Source organism: Pelodiscus sinensis, chromosome 6 (assembly GCF_052426305.1).
Source record: "Pelodiscus sinensis isolate ZL-2025 chromosome 6, ASM5242630v1, whole genome shotgun sequence".
Taxonomy (NCBI): Eukaryota; Metazoa; Chordata; order Testudines; family Trionychidae; genus Pelodiscus; species Pelodiscus sinensis.
Window position 1 is genome coordinate 117459741 of NC_143057.1, and position 14336 is coordinate 117474076.

General features: G+C 47.8%; 1 protein-coding gene across 3 annotated transcripts in view; it reads right to left on the reverse strand.

Moving 5' to 3' along the window:
• The window catches only part of CTIF (cap binding complex dependent translation initiation factor), a 324244-nt gene that overhangs the window by 81475 nt on the left and 228433 nt on the right, over positions 1 to 14336 (reverse strand). For 2 of the 3 annotated variants that reach the window (XM_089779455.1, XM_006136745.4), the window contains 2 exons: positions 3165 to 3609; positions 1339 to 1668 (listed from right to left, as the gene is read on the reverse strand). In XM_089779455.1, coding sequence (XP_089635581.1) covers positions 1339 to 1668; positions 3165 to 3609 — 775 coding nt within the window. The remainder of the gene's footprint in view (positions 1 to 1338; positions 1669 to 3164; positions 3610 to 14336) is intronic. The other variant, XM_089779454.1, reaches the window with a different exon arrangement.

Consider the following 14336-nt stretch of genomic DNA (forward strand, 5'->3'; position numbering starts at 1 on the left):
CCAACAGCAGACAATCCAAAAACGACGGTTACTAATCTTGAGAAAGAACCTCTAATGTTAAAGAGCAAAGGTGGGAGCTAGAACTCCTCAGTTATATTCCTGGCTCTGCCAATTGGTCACTTTTCTGAGCCTCATCTGAAAAATGAGGATGATATGGCAGGACACCAAAGGAGCTGAAGCCCTGGGGTTTGAAGTTGATGCCTGATTATCCTTAAGCTCATAATATCAAGTATGCACAGTTCTTAACGCAATAAGAAGCCACCCTTGTTATACAATCTTGTTCCTTAGGAAACTGGCCAGAAGTATCCCAACCGTCATGCAGAATGAATACACTTTTGCCCCCATCTTTATTAGAAGATCATCACCATGAACTGACTGACGCCCGTCCACACTGGAGTATAGTACTCGAAAGGACAGCATTCTCCTGCATTTGTTTCATGGAACACAAGCACCACCACCGTAGGTTAGTGAAAAATCAGCTAGTGACACAAATCCCACCAGATAAGGATACCAGCTTCAGGCCCCAGAGGTCAGATGCAGGGGAGCGACTATCTGCCTCAAGCATCATGCTGGACTCAGGCATGAGATAGGCCACCTAAAAGCCTGTCTGAGCCAATAATGTGCTTGGCCCAGGTAGAAATGTAGATGCCTGGGGGTCTTTTACAGGTAAAATGTGGGGGCCGAGTGAGTTCAGGGTCAGGCAAGTTGACGGTTCTGTGGATTTCAGCAGAACATTCTGGGCTTCGGGTACCTTTAGAGATCTTGGCCTTCATCTCCCTGAGCCTCACCTTCCAGTCTGTAAATGGGATAATGAGCCTTCCTGTCTCCTCCTGGGCCTGTCTTGTCTATTAGACCTTAAGGTCTTCAGGCCAGGGACTGCCTAGGTCCACTCCCAGCACACAGACTCGGATGTTGGTCCAAGGCTGTTGGTGCTATCGTAGTAGTAAACACTAAACAATAATCTCAACTGCTGGGGAGTCACGAAAGCAGAGAGGTCATTTCTGACGCACTAAGGATTCAAACCTTTTAGAGCATTAGGGGTTAAAGCTAGGTGGAGATTGTGCCGGGGGATGAGCATTTGTTAAACCGAGCTTTTAAAATAGAAGGGGAGTGAGAGATGGATATTAACCGGATGGTGCCTATAAAATTATATCGGTCAGTCGTAACCATGAAACACTTGTATAAACAAACAGAAAAACCATTGCCCACTTACACTTTTCTTTTCTATAATTAATTGGGCAAGAATGGAACTTGGGAAAAGCTCAACTATGGTCAGAATTCCTGGACTTCTTTCTAGTAATAATAACACACTGGGAGCAGCTGCAACTATCTAATTACCTGCAGCATGTTGAGAAGCAGGCTTCGGAACTTGGTCCCTTCCACCATGAAGAGCGCCATTTTGTCACAGAGCTTGGCGGCCGTGGAGGCGAAGCTGCGGTCCGTCACCGCTTTCTGGTAAATGGTCTTGACTATCTCGCCCAGCATCTCCTCCGAGTTGGTGGAGTTCTGGGCCTCCTCCATGAAGGTGGTGAGCTTGGAGTCCACGTCACTACTGTTGTTCCTCATGCTGTTGAGGATTTCAATTAATTTGTCCATTTTGTTCTTTTGGGGATTGGTCGCCTCCACCGGCACTTCGTCCTGGTCCGTGAAAAGGGAAAGACAAGGCATCTGTTACACAAGGAAAAAACAGACATATCAGCCCTTGTTCTCTCACAGAAAACAGAGGGGAGGGGGTGATGGGAGTCATACAATCAGATCTAAAACTATGCATGTTCTACGGGTACACTGGTCTGAGGTCAGGACTGGGAGGGCTAATTACTGCTCTGAAAGGGACTCCAATGCAAATCACATCACATCTCAGTGGCTCAACATCCCCATGGGGTAGATATACCTCTGTACCTCAGAGGAGTGACATTTGCCTGTGAGCCAGGTTTGCCTGCAGAGAAAAGCTAGAGCATGTTGACTCAACATGACTCTGCTTCCCCACCCAGAAAGACCCAGGTCACACTGGGTATATGGAGACATTAGTGTATTGCAATAAACTTACAATAAAAATCCGGCTTCCTCCAGGATGCACCTGGATGGATTATCTATTAAAACCCTCAAAAAATTGAAACTGTCTCCAAAGAGAATTCTCATCCATCATTTGGGCACAATAGTTTTGTTGTTGCTGAGTGTTCAAGGGAAGGGGGAAAGAAAAGGTGCTTTTAAAATCATAGAATCATAGAGCTGGAAGAGACCTCAGAAGGTCATCAAGTTCAGTCCCCTGCTCTAGGCAGGACCAATCCCAACTAAATCAATCCAGCCAGGGCTCTGTCAAGCCGAGACTTAAACACCTCTAGGGATGGAGATTCCACCACCTCCCCAGGTAACCCATTCCAATGCTTCACCACCCTCCTAGGGAAATAGTTTTTCCTAATATCCAATCTAGACCACTCTCACTGTAACTTGAGACCATTGCTCCTTGTTCTGCCGTCCGTTGCTACTGTGAACAGCCTTTCTCCATCCTCCTTGGAACCTCCCTTCAGGAAGCTGAAGGCTGCTATCAAATTCCCCCTCACTCTTCTCTTCTGTAGACTAAACAAACCCAAATCCCTCAGTCTCTCCTCATAGGAGGCATAAGGGATCTGTCAAAAAAGGCTTTGTTTCTCGACAGATCTCCCTCTAGACTGCCGCTTTTTGCCAACAAAGTGCCTAGTCGGCAAAAGGTGGCGGCCATTTTTATGCAAATTAGGCATGGGATATTTAAATCCCTGTCTCATTTGCAATGTCGACCTGCCTAATCTGCATCCCTCTGCTGACAGAGGGATGCAGTCTAGACATACCCAGAGGGTGCTGGACTAGAGAAAGTTCAACCTGCAGTGTTTTTTGCAGGCTGGAGTCCACAATCTCTCCTTGCAAACTTTATCTTAACATGAACCCCATACAACTGGCCTGGTGCAATTAGATCAAGAAACTCAGCAGCGTGCCACCCACCAGAAGAACTACAAAAACCCAGCCACCCCACAACACCAGAAGTAGTGTTGACTTTAAGAGATGAGACAGTAAATTTGGGTGTGCTCAGGAACAAGGCCCCTTGTTACTTTGCCACATGTAGGTGTGTGAAATGATCGACGTCTGGGCTTTTTATGAAGGGAAATTCAGCTCTTAAGAGGGAATAGTACCTTTTCTTTTAGCCTCCTTCGCAGTCTGTCTTTGGAAGACTGAAGCAAATTGACCTTGGGCCTTTCCCCACTGCGCTCATGAACACTGTCTCTCCGCTTGGTTTCTGGCTCCTGAATGTACTGCTGAGACTGTCTGTCCACGACCTCTGTACTCCGGTGCATCTCCAGGGGGATGTGCACCGTGCAGACGGAGGCATCCTCGATTTTCAAATTCTCAGTCTCTTTGGCATTTCTGTGCGTTTCCTTGTCGTTGGGCGAGTGCTTCTGGTTGTGGTGCCATCGCCGGTTTTGGCTGTAGCCATGGTGGCTTTGCCTCCCTGAGGAGTGAGGTGCTTGGCCTCCCTGGTAGAGTTTCTGGTGTTCCCTGTTGTGTTTGGCAGGCCCTTGCTGATGATCCGTGTGCTGCTGCTGCGCTTTGTTTCCTCCAGGAGGCCTTGGTTGTCTCCTGAAAACACAAATGGAAAAGTCAGCGTGCTCAAGCCCCTCACCTTTGCCGACGTTTATCTGCACCTGGAGCATGACAAAATTGGCCACAACAGCTCCCAGAAGAAGAGCATTTCCATTGGGGTAATTTGGGGCAATGAGTATTTCTCTGATCATTACTGATAGAGAGAATGATTTACTGGAGAGCTGCTCAGCTGTGTAAAGTAACACAGCAAGCCATTCAATTGGGACACCTTAAAAAACGATCCCGAACAATTATAATCCAGCCATCTTCACATTATCCAAGCCTGCAATGCACCCTCAATACATCCGCGAACCCCTCGATCAGTGGTCCCCAACGCGGTGCCCATGGGCGCTATGGCACCCACCGGGGCATTTATGTGTGCCCACCTAGTTGGGGTTGCGACGCAGGATGGTTGGGGGAGGACGGGCCGCATGCGCTGTCGGGTCGATCTTGTGCCATGATGGGATGTGGGGAAGTGGCGGCAGCAGGAGAAACTGCTGGGGAGCACGGTGGGGAAGCCACGGGTGCAGGGTGGCTGGTCTGGGGTGTCTGGCGCCAGCGCCGGCGCACTTGGCACGGGGCCAGCCGGCCGGGCGATGCAGTGGGATGACATCACCCACCGGTGTGGTGCCCACCACACAAAAAGGTTGGGGACCACTGTCCTGGATGATCACCCAACAACTGTCTTTTATGTGGTTTCGGTGCCCCCTGACGGACCTTTCCCTGGGGCCTTGCTGCAGGGAGCTAGACAGCGTTAGCAATCTCTTGTGTGTCCTTAGCATTGTTCTCACATTGCTATTCCTCCTCCTCCCCCATTTCTGTCTGTCCTCCCTCACTGGAGTCAGCTGCTTCCTCTTGCTCTCTGGCACCTGCCCATGACTGTCCCCAACAAATCCCTAAGCCTAGTAATTGTATTTGTCTTAAAATACAAATAGGTTTTATTGACAGCTTACAGAAATGGAGAGAAAAAGTATGAAATCCAAAGGAACGTGAGAGAAAACACAACGAGACGAGGGATTCTCAAACCTCACTGCATTGTGACCACCTTCCAACAACAAAAATAACTATGTGACCCGAGGAAGGGGAACAAAGACTGAACCCTACCACTCCGGATTGGGGAAGGGACAAAAGTCAAAGCCCAAGGGATTCAGCTCCATATGGGCCTGTAAGCTGAGCTTGTCGCCCTGGGCCCCAGCAAGTCAAAGTCAGCCCTAGCAACTCTATTAAAATGGGGCTGTGACCCACTTTGGGGTCCTGGCCCCCAGTTCGAGAACCACTGAACTAGACAAGTGCTGCAGAATGTGTTTATGTGGAGGAAAGGTTGTTCCAGTGGTCAGATTCCCAGCCTCCGCCTTGGGAGGCTGGGTTCAAGTCCCTGCCTTTGCCACAGACTTCCCATGTGACTGTGGCAAGTCATTTACCCTCTCTGTGCCCCAGTCCCCATCTGTAAAATGGAGTTAATGGCACTCCCCTACCTCACAGAGACACTGGGAGGATAAATACATTATAGAACAGGGGTGGGCAAAAGGGCCTCCACAGGCCAGATCCGGCCTGCCAAGTGGGTTGATCCAGCCTGTGGAGGCCCTGTGACACTTCCTCCCACCGTGCGAGGAGCATGCTGTGCTTTGAAGAGCTGCGTGTTCCTCGCAGGGCGGGGGTAGGGCCGGAGGAGGCTTTGGGTGCTCCCCCCAGCCCCAGGCCAATCAGGGCCTGGGGGCGGGGGAGCTGCGTGACGCTTCCTTTGCCCTGCCCCGGTCCTGTGAGGAGTGCATGGCACATCAAAGTGCCACGTGCTTCTCGCACGGTGGGAGGAGCCTTCGAGCACTCCCTCGCCCCCAGGTCCTAACTGGCCTGGGGGCAGGAGGAGTGCTGAAAGCCTCCTCCCGCCCTACCCCCGCCCTGCAAAGAGCACACGGCATGGTCTGTGGGTGGGGTAGCCCAGAAGCGTACTGGCCTCACCCCTCCAGTTTAGGCCCCGCCCCTTTGGGGCAGCCCAGGCACACTTCAAAACTTTTTGCAGTGGCCCCCAGCCAAAAATTATTGCCCACCCTGTTACAGAATAAGGGATCCAATACTACAATAATGGACCCCAGACAAGACAGCTAACCCTAGGCGTGAGTAAATAAATAGCTTTATGACACTTGAGAAATCAGTTCGAACTAGGGAGGCTAATGTAGGCATTCAAACTTGCAAATGAAGCCCAGGATTTAAATATCCCGGGCTTCATTTGCATGTTCCTGGGCAGGCGCCATTTTTAAATTCCCTTAGTTCGAACTGACTGCCCACAGCTACACGCGGCAGTCAGAACTTAATCCAAAGTAAGTCCTTAGTTCGGATTAACTGTTACTCCTCCTGCAATGAGGTGTAGCTGTGGACAGTCAGTTCGGACTAAGGGTATTTAAAAATGGTGCCTGCCCAGGTACATGCAAATGAAGGCTGGGATATTTAAGTCCCGGGCTTCATTTGCAAGTTCGAATGCCTACATTAGCCTCCCTAGTTCGAACTAGGGGGCTAGTGTAGACCATACCCCCAGTGTATCTGCTCCCTGTCCACTGGGTCTGCATTTCAGCACTGACTTTGCGGGGTAAGCCACCTGGCTGGAGATAGTCTGTGTGACTCACATCTCACTTCGAAAGTCTTCCCTCTTATAGGGAAGAGCTCTGTGCGTCTTCCCAACAAATCAGGAGAGAAGTTACTTTGCCATCCAAGATGGCACAAACCTGACACACATCTCTGAACTTCCTCCAAGAAGCTGGGCTGGATTTTCGAGAGATTTGGGTGGCCGAGTCCCAGTGAATGTCTAATTGCTTTGGTCCCTTTTGAAGAAGTCCATCCTTGTTGCTATGTCGGTTTAGCAGTCCAGTCTAGAACAAAGCTCTACCGAACGGTGGCTTCTCCCACCCTCTGCAGTAAAAATGTCTCTTTGGCTAGAAGCCAGGCAAGGAACCGATCTTGGGAAAATCTAGTTCCATACATTTCTGACAAAAGAAATTTTGGCTAAACCCCTGCACTGTTCTACCAGCTCTGAGTTCTTTACACTGTTCTTGCTCAGGTTGGAAGTTTTAAAAATGTAACAGAAGTTGCTAAAACTGAGCAGCAAGAGACAAAATTAGAAAAGAAAAACTAACAAGTGTCAAATCCAACACCTGCCTGCCAACTCACCCTCTATAGGTCTTATCTTCAGCAAAGCCTCAACAGTTTTCACTCTGTGCCCTACAAAACACACTCCCGTTTCTAAATATTTCAATAGCATTTTCTCCCCAGATGCTCCTATTTATAGCATTAACATGCTGGCATGTTTGTACGGCAACACTTGCTGAACATTAGCAGGTTCCTGTGAGGGCTCGGGGAGGAACAAAAGAGTGTCAAATGTGTCAAGCTTCTGCTCATTCCTCACATAACCCCTGTTACGTTACGTTACGTTACGTTACAGTTGAGTTATTTACTTTCCAGTGAAAAAGGAGGGAGTCATTATTGGCTCAGGCCAAAGAGACACGTTTTGCCTTTCTACAGAACATGCCATCCAAAGCTTTAAAGACACAGCCATTGTGTCTTGCAACACCCTTGTGATGTAGAGGAGAACCTATACCAACATTTTATCCACATGGGGAAACTGAGTCCCAGAGAGCTATGGTGGACATGTACCCAGACACATATGGAAGTAAATGTTCACAAATGACCTGCCCAAGCTAATGGGAAGGGGAGCCATTAATACAACCCACAATCCAGGCTCTTAGCCCCTTGCTCCAACTACGACGTTAGATTACGTGTCTCCGTGAAATGGTAAAACAGATGAAGTTCTATTCCATCTATCTACTTGGGCCACAGTCTGCATTTGCTTTAGTATAGCAAATGTATTTGCCGTGGGATGTTTTCCACAAGCAGACACGGTTATCCTAAACAAACAAACAAAAAAGCGTGTGCCTGTTACATTGGAAAGTGAGGCCATTTTCCCCTTGCTCCTTTCTAGAGGAAGCTAAAACTTGAGGAAATTCCTGCCAGCAGATGCAGCCAAAAGGTATCTCGCATTCTCCATCTGAACTTGGACATTTCCAAACAGGCTGTCAAGACAAGATTATCAGTGTTTGCAACGCACACAAAAAAATGGAGGAAGTTTAAAAGCCTTTTTTCATATGAAAGGATAGCATCCTATGACCTGCTTGGTTTTCCATTGCTTTAAACTAGGTTATCTTCAAGGCAACAGGGGGGAATGGAGTTTAAAGAGATGCATAGGAATTTTAAAAAGTATATCACATTGCATCCAAATCCCATTTAGAGGTTGTGAGCCTTTTACAAGGGTTATTTCCTTTACCACACTCTTGATTATCCAGACATCTGTGTGTCTTATCTAATCTGACTCTCTCCTCCAGTTGGATTTGCTCACCCAGTCGGCTTCCCCACGGCAGTAACATGTGAGGTCACCAGTGCTAGGTTGAGAATGCATCATGATGGGAGGAGCAGATGGTTCTAAAAAGGAGAAGAGCCTCTATTTGCAGTTCTGTCCTCTTAAAACAGCGGTTCCCAACCTTTTCCAGATGGGGACCCATTTTGGCAATTCAGGAAGACTTGGTGACCCAAGGCAATTCAAAAATGGGGGGAAGAAGGGGGGCAGAGTCACCTGGGGAGACACTTGGCGACCCTTTTGAAATGTAATGGTGATGCATATTTGGGTCCCGACCCATAGGTTGGAAAACCCTGCTTTAAAACAAGATACCCTGGAGCCCTGGATTGTGCTAGCTTGCATGCAGGACTGCACAGGGCTAGCAGTAAAAACAGCAGCAGTTCTCAGCATAACCACTGTCCTTTTAACATTTGCTACTTTGTTTAAAAAGCATGCTGGATTGGCAATGTAAAATTCAGCAATTTTCAGCAGGGATGGAGTGTCACAATCTGCACTGACAAAAAGAGAGGGGTTGTAGGTAGTAGGGCAGCCATAACATTCATGAAACTGGCTTGTAATGTTAAGTGCCTTTAGCCTTCTTTCTAGGCCCTCGGCAGGGTGGATCCTTTAACTGTTCATTGTCAGTTTTCCCAAGGGAAAGAATTCTATAAAGAACATGCAATTTTGAGTGTAAGTATTAGCTGAAAGTCAAGGAAACATTTTTGCCTTGACTTTTATTACAGCAAAGATTTTTGTTTGCAAACAGATGTTTTACATGTAATTTAAATGTTTTTTTTATTACCTGGGTCATTCCCCTGCAATATTTGCAACCCAGACTCAGGAACTTCAGACTGCTTCATAAGAACCAGAAATAGAAAGGAAAACTAACCACTTAAATAAGGGGTGAGCAAGACACCTTCTGCGGGCAAGATCCAGCCCGCCAAGCCATTGCATCCAGTCTGTGGCCGCCCTGCCACTCCCCGGCCTCCAGGCCAATCAAGACCTGGGGACGAGGGAGCACGCAAAGTCTCCTCCGCTCACCAGAGGCAAAGACTCCATGCACTTCCCCACCCCCAGGCCAACCAGAGTATGCGGGCAGGGGAGCATGTGAAGTCTGCTGGCCCCACCACTTCTGCCTGAGTGCCCGTCCCTTCTCAGGTGACCCGTGACCACTTCCAAAATTCTGGAGGCCCCCCCCCAAATTATTGCCTACCCCGACTTAAACTCAGACGTTCAAGTTCAGGGAACTGTAAAGTAATAAAGAATGAAAGTAAGTTAGGGTATGTCTACACTACAGAGTTAGTTCGAACTAACTTTCATAGGCGCTACACTAGCGCTCCGCTAGTTCGAACTTAATTCGAACTAGCGGAGCACTTAGTTCGAACTAGGAAAACCTCATTTTATGAGGATTAAGCCTAGTTTGAACTAGCTAGTTCAAATTAAGGGTTGTGTAGCCCCTTAATTCAAACTAGTGGGAGGTTAGCCCTCCCCAGGTTTCCCTGGTGGCCACTCTGGCCAACACCAGGGAAACTCTACTGCCCCCCTCCCGGCCCCGGACTCCTTAAAGGGCCACGGGCTGGCTACGGTGCCCGTGCCAGGTGCAAGCCTGCCAGCACCCAGCCAGCAGACCCTGCACCTGGCACGGCTCAAGCCAGCCACCCGATGCCCCCCAGCCCTCCCCCTCTTCCCGGGACCAGGCTGGCGGCTCCCGGGAGCTTGCCCGGGACCGCAAGAGGCGGGCACCCGCCTGGGCTAGTGCGGACATCGTGGACCTCGTCCACGATCTCCGCACTAGGCACAGGAAAGTGGCCATCTAGGGCAGGAGAGCTGCCAGCCTGGCCACCCAGGAGCAGGTGTGCATGAAAATTAAGGGGGTCCACTGAGACCCCTGACGCTGAGCCCTGAGCTTACAATGGCCATCCTGGGTCAGACCAAAGGTCCATCTAGCCCAGTAGCCTGTCTGCCGACAGCGGCCAACCCTAGAGACCCAGGAGGGGATGGACCGAAGACAGTGACCAAGCCATTTGTCTCGTGCCATCCCTCTCCAGCCTTCCACAAACCTTGGGCAGGGACACCACTCCTACCCCCTGGCTAATACCACTCCATGGACCCAACCTCCATGACTTGATCTCACTTCCCTTTAAACTCTGTTCTAGTTCTATCCTTCACAGCCTCCTGCAGCAAGGAGTTCCACAGGTTGACTCTTTGCTTTGTGAAGAACAACTTTCTGTTACTAGTTTGAAGCCTGCTACCCATTCCTTTCCTTTGGGCTGTGTCCAGACTCCATGCCTCCGTCGACGGAGGCATGTAGATTAGCCAGATCGGAAGAGGGAAATGAAGCCGCGATTAAAATAATCGCGGCTTCATTTAAATTTAAATGGCTGCCCCGATCTGCCGATCAGCTGTTTGTTGGCAGATCGGGAGAGTCTGGACGCGATGCCCCGACAAAGAAGCCTTTCTTCATCGACACAGGTAAACCTGGTTTCACGAGGCTTACCTGTGTCGATGAAGAAAGGCTTCTTTGTCGGGGCATCGCGTCCAGACTCTCCCGATCTGCCGACAAACAGCTGATCGGCAGATCGGGGCAGCCATTTAAATTTAAATGAAGCCGCGATTATTTTAATCGCGGCTTCATTTCCCTCTTCCGATCTGGCTAATCTACATGCCTCCGTCGACGGAGGCATGGAGTCTGGACACAGCCTTGGTGTCCTCTAGTCCTTCTTTATGGGAACTAATGAAGAACTTTTCTGTATGCACCCTCTCCACCCAACTCTTGCTTTTAGAGACCTCTATCCTGTCCCCCCTCCGTCTCCTCTTTTCTAAGCTGAAAAGTCCCAGTTTCTTTAGCCTCTCTTCATATGGGACCTGTTCCCAACCCCTGATCACTGTAGTTGCCCTCCCCTCTCCCACCCTCTCTCTTCCCCTCTCCCACCTCCTTTTCCCAGTCTCCCCCAGTTTTGTTCAATAAAAACAGATTCCATTTTTGACCACAATTGTCCTTTATTCTGTACATCAAGAAAAGTAGCTAGTGAAGGGTAAGTGGAAGGAGGTGAGGGAGGAATGGGGTACGAGCCCCCGATGGGGAGGACTGGGCTGGCTCTGCGGGCTTCTGGGGGTGGAAGCTCTCCTGCAGCCCCCCAATTGCCCGCTCTCCCCAGATGGCAGCCTGCGGAAAGTGCAGCCGGTCTGATGGCCAAGTGCTGTGATGTGCCCAGTGTGGGTACTCCGGGCACTCCAAGCCAGGACTGGTTTGCAAGCAGGGCACCCTTGAGAACTGTCTGTCTGGGGTGGGGGTCGGGTCCCTTTAAGCGCAGCCCTTGGCTAGCCTGAGACAGCATCTCCATGCTCTAAGTCCTCCTCTGATGCCCTGCCGGCACTGCTTCCGGCCATCCTTAAGCCCAGTTCAGGGTCCGCTTAATGTGGACATGCTAGTTCGAATTAGCAAAACGCTAATTCGAACTAGTTTTTAGTTCTAGACGCGTTAGTTCGAATTAGCTTAGTTCGAATTAACTAATTCGAACTAAGTTAGTTCGAATTAGCGCTGTAGTGTAGACGTACCCTCTGATATCTAACACTCTTTCAATTTTAACCATATATTGAATTACAAGTAACCTAGATAAAAATACTTTTAACTCATTTTTATATTAACATTGTCCTGTTAATGGTTAAGTTTAGCTCTCAAGTAATTCTTTATATATTTACAAAACAATGTATAACTGTATTCATTAATGGAATCAAATAAATATTATGGAGCCTTGTGTGGAGGATGTATTTCTGTAAAATGATTGTAACTTACAGCAAACAGGAAAGTTTGCCCCGGTTTTCCTCTCCTCCTTTTTATTTCCTTTCCCATTCAGTTTGAAAAAAAAATAAATGAATGTCTCAAACTTAAATTCAGTGGTCTGAGACTAAACACAAATTCTTTCCATTGCCATTGAGAACAAATCTGTTCTTCCTACATTTAGCCAAATATAAGCCTTCAGTCTTCATGGTTAAGAGCCAGTTGGCCTCGGAAAGTAGCTTGAACTAATGCAGGTGCCAAGGAATACAGCTGTGATGGGCAGACTGGTTTGGCAGACAAATATGGGGACTGTTTAGCCACTGACGATTGTAATATATTTGTGAATGGCCACTTCCTTCGTCAGAGCACATTTAGCGGATCAGTGCAAATTTGTTCTAGGAAAAGTAAAATAAATTGCTATGTGAAATGTTTTAAATAACCGGTGTTATTTATCCAGACAGGGATTGGTGTGTAAGGATGTGGATGACACTGAATTCTGGAGAGGGGATTATTTGCAGAACTAGGACAAAAACAATAACAAAATGCAATCTTATTGGTTTCCTGCTACAAGAAGTGTGTTTCTCTCCCCCTTTACATATATGAACATTTCTTCTGAATGGGTCTGGAAATTTTAGAATATTAGAAAAATGTCTCTCATTTAAGATGCAGTTTTGGGCTGCAACAATAAAGCAGATACATGAAAGGCCACTCAGGATCATCAATCTGACAGTTAAAAAGACAATATTCATCTGGCAAGCAGCTGAACAAACACTAATGAAATTTGCAAAGAGCGTCACCAATTATGGCTGAAAACACTGTCATTAAACCAGTAAGGAAAAAAGTTTACAGAAAATAAAGAGGCAAAGGAAAGAAAATGTCAGACAAAAGCAAAGCTATTGACTTGGCAACAAGCAGAAGCAGGGAAACTGTTCAGCATTCAGGCAAACATGGAGAGATTGTAATGAGTCCCATCTCTTTGCAAAACAGCCCAGACAAAGAGGAAAGATGTCTGGGTTAAAACTAGAATGGGGGATTCTTTAAGTGATGGATAGCTGTTCATAAAACTCAGTAAAGAAGCTCCAGAGTCAAATGAATGGTTAATAAAAATGCACAGGGGGGGCTTGGTCCTCCTCCTATGCAGTCAATTGGCAAAGTCCCATTGGCTTCTATGATGTAGGATTAGGGCCAGAGCTTTCATTCACAGATTCATATTGATAGCGTTTAAAGGACAAAAGGGAGCATTAGAACATCTAGTTTCACTGCTTGTAAATCAGAAGCCATTAAATATCACCCAGTTGCCCTAAAATTGAGCCCAGTTTGGCTAACACATACCTTGTGTTTGGCTAAAACATCATTTCTGAAAGGTACCCAGTCTGTGTGTGAAGATATGAAGAGATGGAGAAGCCACCGCTTCCTTTGATAATTTGTTCTGATTGATTGATCACTATCACCATTAACCCTCTTCTCCCCCTCCACCCCCGGTGTCTATGTACAATGTGAATGTATCTGGCTTGGCCTTCCAGACACTAGTTCTTAGGTCTTTTTCTGCTAGATTAAGGAGCCCTTTTCTCCCTGTGAAGATACTTATATGCTGCCCTACCCAAGAAGATCATCCTTCCTCTCTCCACTTTTGGATGCCATACATTCCAGAGAAAAGATCTACCCTCAGATGAGATCTGGCATGAACAACTTCTAGGAAATCATTTCCTGCTGGAGAAACTCGGGGACAAATGAAAACTGTACTTACAAGTGGAAGTAACTTCAACCTTACCTGGAGAGTGACTACCACACCATAATAACTGCACTAACCCGTTTACCTGATCTCTGGTAAATCAGATGTTTTGACACACTGAAGTTCTCTCTTCAGTGAATTTGCCCCAACGTAACTAATCAGTGTAGTAATACATGTAAAACCCAACGACAGGTGTATTGCACCATGGTAAAGAGGAAATAACACCACTGCAGATTAACCAGTTAATATTTCAAAGTACGTGGCCCCAGTGTAAGTCTGCTTTGTGCCAGTGCAACATGTCTACATTACCCCAGCACACCAGTGCACATTATAGCTACAAAAAGGTGCATGCTTTCCTAGGCTGTGTCTAGACTACATGCCTCTGTCGTCAGAGGCATGTAGATTAGACACATAGGCAAAGTCAAATGAAGCCGCGATTTAAATGATCGCGGCTTCATTTAAATTTACATGGCTGCCGCGCTGAGCCGACAAACACCTGATCAGCTGTTTGTCCGCTCAGCGCGCTAGTCTGGACACTCCCCTGCCGACATCAAAGCCCTTTGTCGACAGCCCCGTTATTCCTCATGGAATGAGGAGTAATGGTAGTTCGAACTAGGAAGCCTAGTTTGAACTACCTAGTTCGTGCCGCCTGTAGCCGCGCGGCACGGGGTTCGAACCACCCGGGATTTAAAAATGGCGGCGCCCGGCTTATGCAAATGAAGCCCGGGAAATTCAAATCCCGGGCTTCATTTGCAAGTGCGGTATGCCTACATTACCCTCCTACTTCGAAATAGGAGGGTAGTGTAGACATACCCTCAGTAAGTAGGCAA